This window comes from Setaria viridis, chromosome 5 (assembly GCF_005286985.2).
Source record: "Setaria viridis chromosome 5, Setaria_viridis_v4.0, whole genome shotgun sequence".
NCBI lineage: Eukaryota > Viridiplantae > Streptophyta > Magnoliopsida > Poales > Poaceae > Setaria > Setaria viridis.
Window position 1 is genome coordinate 30,469,844 of NC_048267.2, and position 6,658 is coordinate 30,476,501.

General features: G+C 53.5%; 2 protein-coding genes across 3 annotated transcripts; one reads left to right on the plus strand and one right to left on the minus strand.

The window, feature by feature from the left end:
- The first annotated feature begins 1,077 nt into the window (after nt 1–1,077).
- LOC140222985 (uncharacterized) lies at nt 1,078–1,975 on the plus strand. Its single transcript, XM_072294249.1, has one exon. The coding sequence runs from the start codon at nt 1,208–1,210 to the stop codon at nt 1,733–1,735; it is 528 nt and encodes a 175-aa protein (XP_072150350.1). The 5' UTR covers nt 1,078–1,207; the 3' UTR covers nt 1,736–1,975.
- A 1,717-nt stretch (nt 1,976–3,692) lies between these two features.
- LOC117855373 (zinc finger CCCH domain-containing protein 9) lies at nt 3,693–6,171 on the minus strand. 2 transcript variants are annotated; one of them, XM_034737715.2, is made up of 3 exons: nt 5,898–6,171; nt 4,683–5,433; nt 3,693–4,601 (listed from the first exon to the last, which is right to left on the minus strand). In XM_034737715.2, the coding sequence occupies exons 2-3, from the start codon at nt 5,394–5,396 to the stop codon at nt 4,269–4,271; spliced, it is 1,047 nt and encodes a 348-aa protein (XP_034593606.1). In that variant the 5' UTR covers nt 5,397–5,433; nt 5,898–6,171; the 3' UTR covers nt 3,693–4,268. The 2 variants fall into 2 exon arrangements, with proteins under 2 accessions (XP_034593606.1, XP_034593607.1); XM_034737716.2 differs by having other exon boundaries at nt 3,693–4,598; nt 5,898–6,169.
- Between the last annotated feature and the right edge of the window lie 487 nt (nt 6,172–6,658).

Genomic DNA, 6,658 nt, shown 5'->3' on the forward strand with positions numbered 1-6,658 from the left:
ACATATAATTTGGGACGGATGGAGTACTAATTAACCTCAGTTAGAAATCAAGTTTGTGACTGATAGTCTTGCTCACGTAAAGCTGCATACCCACATCCTCAGGTAGTGTATAGGCATCTATCACACTTGATTTCTTACGACTGAACAAGTTCACAATCATCTAATTAACCTCTAGTTATGGCATCACCGATGTAAATAAAGGATCCCACACTCTTACCACCGGAGCAATACTTTATGTTTTTCCTGTGCCTGTCTGTGTGCCATAACCCAATCATCCCAGTTAGAGAATTTGCAGTGTCATGCTCTGATGCTCGTCAGCAAAATTAAATGTCCCACTAGCTCTGCAACAACTCAACGCCCACCCACCATGACCTGCGCGCAGCCATCACACTGTCAAAGCCCCGTTTACCACTGGATCAATTATCTTGCCTTCTTCCAAGACAAATTGCGCTTGCTCATTTTCCTCGTGCATCTTCCTGCCATGCCATGTTGCTTATTACTATTACTGCTAATGTCAATGACATTCCTGCTGCGAGCTAGTATGCGACAACGGACAAGTGAGCTTTTCTTCAAATAATGAGCCTGTGAAACCGATAGCACATGTTGATAAGCTTCAGAGACATTTTCGCGGACCGGATAGTCGTGGCTGAATCACCAAAACCTACTAGGAAGCCTAGTCAAACAAATAAATTCCTCATTAACCACATCGTCATGACTCTTCATGTTCATTTGAAAGGGAGTTAATTTACCCAATTATCCGGGACAGCGCATCTGACCACGCTATGCCGCTTGCAGCCTTCGTTATCATTATCCTACATACTTAAATTACCCATAAGACTCGTTCGCGCCCGTAACTACCAGCTCAACGATTGGCCGTTCAGACTAACGTTGCACCTGCTTTTCTTCTGTCTAACTTGACACAAGCGAACACTTCACCTACCACGTCGGCACCTCCTGACCAACGCAAAAGCTACGCACGCAGCTTCTGCGAACTGTTAAAAGTCTCTGAACGTTTCTCCGCTGCGAATTATTGTTTTGGGCGCGCACGTACGTGACAGCAGCAGGCCAGCAGCTCTCGATAACAGTCATATAAAAGGAGATCCCGGCATGATCATTCAGCACAGAAACTCAATCCTCTCTTCTCACCAGACACACACCAACTCAGGCCGACGCCGGCGACGACGCGATCAACGAGCGGGGGAGAGCCATGGAAGCCGAGGCCTTCCCGATACGGTTCACGAAGGGCATCAGGTCCTACTGGCGCCGGCAAGACTACCAGCGCGTGGACGGCACCGGCGCAGCGTCCCGCGGCAGGCGCCGGCACAGGCTGGTGCGGCTCGGGGATGGCAGCGGCAGCGGGCCCAGGCCGTGGGCCGTGCGGATCGGCGGCATGTTCCGGGTGAAGCGCCACCGCGGCAGGGCGCAGGCGCCGCCGCCGGCACCCGCCCGGGGCGCGGCCGCCGTGGCCAAGGCGCCCATGCGCGTGCTCGGCCGGATCCGGGACGCCTACGTGGACGTGATGCTGGGCGCCGCCAAGACGCAGCCGGCCGCGGCGCGGGCGCTGCCCACCGCCGCTGGCGCGCTGTGGCAGAAGCGGGTGCCCATGCGCCGCTCGACCAGCAAGGCGCAGCAGAAGGCCGACGAGCTCGGCCAGAGGCTCGTCATGGAGATGTACAAGTCCGTGCTCGCGTCCAGGAGCGTCTCAGGCATGCTCCGCGCGTCCGTGGCGCGGTAGCGTGCATCTGCAGTGGACATGTCGCGAACGCCGCGCAGGAAGACAGTCTCTTCACTTTTTTTTTTTGTACTTCTGGTTAACCTATGTACATGATCCGTCTTGCCTGTACATCCATAAAGCATGGGGTTGCTCTGCTGAAGTTCTCCAAACCCCGGTAATTGCAGTAATCATGTAACATCCTCTTTCAAGAGCTGTATAATTACATTCATTAATGGTTGGAACATATAATTTTCGCAAGAATGTCACCGGAAACAGTTCAATTCCAGCATGATTCAAATTTATAAGACCAGGATGCGACCTTTAAAAATTCTTTCAAGAACTTTGTGTTCATGGGGAGGCCCATCCAGCGTTTCTCATCCTGCTCTCCAAAAGGAATATAGGAGCATCATGGGCCGAGGGACAGTGTAATAGACAGGTTGGGCTTGTCCATAACTCCATATTATGGCCTGTTGTCAATCCAATATCTTTCCCCAAGCAACACGTTGTGACTCTTTTTTGATTTTTAGTCCTTTTTGCGAAAGATTCTGGCGGAACCAATTCCAAAAAGGACCCTTAGCTTGGATGGCGCCAAGCTTACACGTCTCGACGCCAGCCATCCTGACGTCAAGGTCCATGCACAGCTGATGACGTGGATGCCGACGTGGCGGGGGATGGCGCCAAGCCTGGCGCCGTGGATCTTGACGCCAAGCAATTTACCCTATGCCTCCTGGCGTTTCGAAAGAAACAAGTATTTACGCAGGGGTTTGAACTCAGGTCTTTGGGATAAGAAGCCCACGTCCTATCCAGTTGAACTAGAGCGTAGTTTGTTGCACACTCCTTGGAATAATTATACTTGTTTCGTTCGAAACGCCAGGAGGCATGGGGTAAATTGCTCGACGCCAAGGCCTACGGCTCAAACTTGGCACCAAGATCCACGGCGAGGCTTGGCGCCATCCATGATGGCGCCAAGCCCCCGCCACGTTGGTATCCGCGTCAGCAGCTGCGCATGGACCTTGGTGCCAAGATGGCTGGCGCCGAGACGTGTAAGCTTGGCACCAGCGTGGATGGCGTCAAGCTAAGGGTCCATTTTTGGAATTGGTTCCGCTAGGGGCGTATTTGTGAGAATCTTTCGAAAAAGAGTTAAAAAATAAAAAAGACGGAATTGTGAAGCATCCCAGCAATGAAGAGCCCCTATGGAATCACTTCACGCGGAATGGCTCTGGCTCTTGCTGCACTGTGCTATATTGTTTTTCAATCAAAATTTGGCTCCGGCTCCACTCGTTTTTTTGCCTTGGGGGCACGAGGAGCCGGTGGAGCTGAGTTTGCTGGGCTCCCGCGGCTCCGTCACGGTGGCCTATTGTGCCGGAGCCGGAGCCAGGCGAAGCCCTTACCAAAGGCGCTCAAAGCAAGTTTGGGGAAAGCTGTTCGAGAGTTCAACTGCTACTCTTTACATAGGATTGCCAACGGCAAGCCGGTAACGTATCATAGCACCAAGGAATGTTCCGAGTTGCACCGGCTTTTCTACTAAGGCCGATGAAGCTGCGTAGGTTGCATTGCTTGTCTGCACTCTGCAAAGATGCTGCATAAATCGTGGAAGAAACGTTCTTTTCAGCAGTGGGAGTGATCAGCCGTCTGGCTTATGTGCGCAACTGCTCAAGAATAGTATATGTCAGTCTGCATATTTCTTCGTTCTCGTTTTGGTGACTACAAGTTTAGCTGCAAAGCTAGTGCAATGAACACCTCCAAACTGAAACAACTTGGAACTCTGCTAATTCCCAACTAGCACTCTAGCGGTAGCCTGTGCTGCTGTGCATGGAGCATGCAAGTTCCATACCCAAATTCCAGTTCAGAACAAACCCAAACAGAGAAAAATACAGAGACAGAAGCAGCACGATAATAAGGGATCATCGTAAAGATTTACTGGAGAACGATTTTTCGGATAACGAAACTTATGTTGTGAGCAATATGACAACATATGTACTGGAAAAATTACTAGCCATCACAGTGGAAAAAAGTTTCAAAGTACAACAAAAGCTAGCCTGAATAAATCAAAAAGCTTCTGCACAGATCCAACACTCATCATACAGACAAAATGACAGGTTTCACCCGCATTTCCTTGCATCAAGTGCAAGCATTCCGGTTGAATTTCACCTGAACATTGGAAATGCCTGCCGGATCTACAGCCATACGGACTTTATTGTATCAAGCTGTCCCTGTCACCCATTGCATCGAAACGCATCGAAGAAACAGGGCAGCTATCACCTAACAAATACACCCCAAAAAATAGATTACATAAACCGAAGACACAGTTGAAGTCCCTGAGCACCGGCAGCTGACTGACGGTGAAGCTAATCTTCTTGTATTTGAATATTCACATTGCCTGAAAACTAATTCTACGATCAGGTTTCTTTTATGCTCTTTTATATGTTACTTTATCTTATTTACGCTGTTTGCATTTTTTGTACATGTTCGTGTGAATTATATACTTGACTCGTTGACTCGAGACGGAACAAAAACGAACGGTTCCAGAGGCTGGCCGTGCTCCGTGGCGCTGCTAAGGGCGGGGGAGGAGGAGGCGTTCGGCAGATGTGAGCGAGTGGCGGAAATGGCATCGGTGGCCGTACGGGCAGACCTCGCCGGCGAGCACCATGCGGCAGACCTGGGTCTTGTAGCGCGGGTGGCGGATGACGGGACGGAGCTCGGCGACGCCGTGCGCGAACTGGCACTGGTCGCCGTAGGGGCACGCCCCCGTCTCCTCCCACTTGTTGCACAGCTCCGTCTTGAACATGCCCTGGTTGTACACCTCCAGCTCCATGGCCCCGGCCGCGTGTTGCTGCTTGGCCTCCTCGCCTTTCTTATCGCCGCCGTCGCCGATGTACACGCGCTGCTGATCCGTGTGTGCAAGCAACAATGATGTCAGATGCCAAGCGGGATGCGGAGTTCGCGCGGCGTGTGAACTGGGACTCACCGAGCTGGGTTTGGTCGGGTTGGACGCGCGAGGCTTGCGGTTGTTGGCCGCCGGCGTGGCGGGGGCCTGGTTAGGCTGGTTCATCTTGAGGTAGTCGTTGGACCGGACGGAGATGCTTTTGGGCAGCACGGCGAGCTTTTCGGGCTGCGCGCGCTCCTTGGCGGCCGGAACGGCCTTCTGCTCGCTGAAGCGGAGCCGTCGGACCTCGTCGGCGATGGCTGCGGCGGCGGCCTGCTTGCCAATGCCGCTGAGCAGCGCGAGGCGGCGCGTGAGGTCGCCGTTGGCGGCTCGGAGCTCGGCGTTCTCGCGGCGGAGCGCCGCGGCCTCGTCGGCGGCATCGGCGAGGCGGGCGAGGCAGAGCTCGTAGCGGTCGGCCACCTCCTGGTACTGCAGCGCGAGGCGCGCGAGCTGGAGGCGGTGGCCCGTGGCGGCGTCGGTGGCCGCGGCGTCGTCGCAGTCGTCCACGAGAGAGGCCGACGAGGACGGCGAGAGCGAGACGGAGGAGGTGGCGAGCGGCGACGGCGAGGAGAAGCCGAAGCTGGGGCTGAAGGGGGAGGAGCAGCGGAACAGAGCGTCGTCGCCACCCGTGCCGCCGCAGGCGAGGTTGAGGTAGCGCGGCGAGGCGAGGCGCTGGTCCCCGAAGGCGAACGGCTTGAGCTCAAATGCCGAGCGGAGGCTGCCGGCATTGGCCGGAGAGAGGAGAGCTTCCTGCATGGCTGCGGCTTCCAAGGCAGACAACTATAGCCTCTGCCTGCGAATTGAACAGACCGAAATGTCACAAGAAAATCACAAGATCTTTCTTTCGAACTGTTGTTCTTGCTCAAAAGCGTTAAGATCACGGAATTAACGACACAAAACGATCAGAAAGCAGATTGCAAAGAATAAAGGCCACAAAATCAGCAAGCTGCCAAACTAATGGTTCCAATTTTGACTTGCCCGCCTGTACTAGCTAGCGTCTGATCACCACTGACCTCGGACGAACTCGAAACAACCATAAGACGGTACGAAGAAAATGAGAAAAATGTCAGGAACTAGTACTTGGTTCCATCTCAAACACAACTCCGAAACCACACCTAATGCAGCCAGATCAAACCGTCGACCGCACTTGCAATCAGACGGAGAGAGTGTAAACAGAGCTCGGTGCAGCAGCAGCTGCAGCTACCAAAATGCAACGAAAGCCGCCATTAAATTGAGCTGGACCGCGACAGATCGTACCTCCTGGACGAACCGATCGAAGCCGGGGCGTGTTGGAGAGGACGATCGAGGACTGCGAAGCGAACTGCAGGTGGCTGCTGGCCTGCTGGGAACGCTTGGCGTCGTGCTTTATATAGCTGGGGGAGCATGCCAGGAGCAGGGGAGACCGTGGGGCCCGCCCGTCTGCCACTGCGAGAGCGAGGCCGAGGCCGAGGCGGCAGGGGAATGGGCGTGCCCCGGTCGTACCGGAGCACGGTCCGGACGTCGGGTTCGTTCTCCTTGTCCCGGTTGCATTCAGGCAGTCAGTCGGTGGTTGGCAAATGCCTTATGGCGTCTGCTTCTGGTTGGGTTTGAAACTTTTGGACCTGAGTGAGCTTTGCTTTGCTTACCTGGCGTGGCGTGTGCTCCTGGTCTGCTCTGTTTCAACTGGGTTTACCTCGTCAATGGAGCAGTACGAGTTTGGTGCGGCACGAACTGACCGAGCTGCGATGCTTGCTAGTCACGGTTTCAGATGTTCAGTAATTAGTAGTACAATTAGAGGTGGTAATGGATCATGCTTCTCATACCTCCTTTACAATCTAACTCAGCCTTATATTTATTTAGTTCAAAATCATATAGTATTTCAGTTCGATTCTTAGTAAGCCGAGTTCTTAAATTTGCTAGGCTACACCCCTAAGTGAACTGCTCCCTCCGAAAAAAAAAATTGCAACCTCATTCTAGTTTGACGACTGGCTCCCTTCTCCCTTCTGGACCTCTATGGCTTCAGTTCCCTGCGCTCCTCA

Excerpts from the sequence above, each read along its gene's own strand:
- LOC140222985 (XM_072294249.1), top strand. The coding sequence starts at position 1,208 with ATGGAAGCCGAGGCCTTCCCGATACGGTTCACGAAGGGCATCAGGTCC.
- LOC117855373 (XM_034737715.2), bottom strand. The coding sequence starts at position 5,396 with ATGCAGGAAGCTCTCCTCTCTCCGGCCAATGCCGGCAGCCTCCGCTCG. Across the intron at positions 4,602-4,682 it reads ACCCGACCAAACCCAGCTCG|CAGCGCGTGTACATCGGCGA; the intron begins GTGAGTCCCAGT and ends CACACGGATCAG.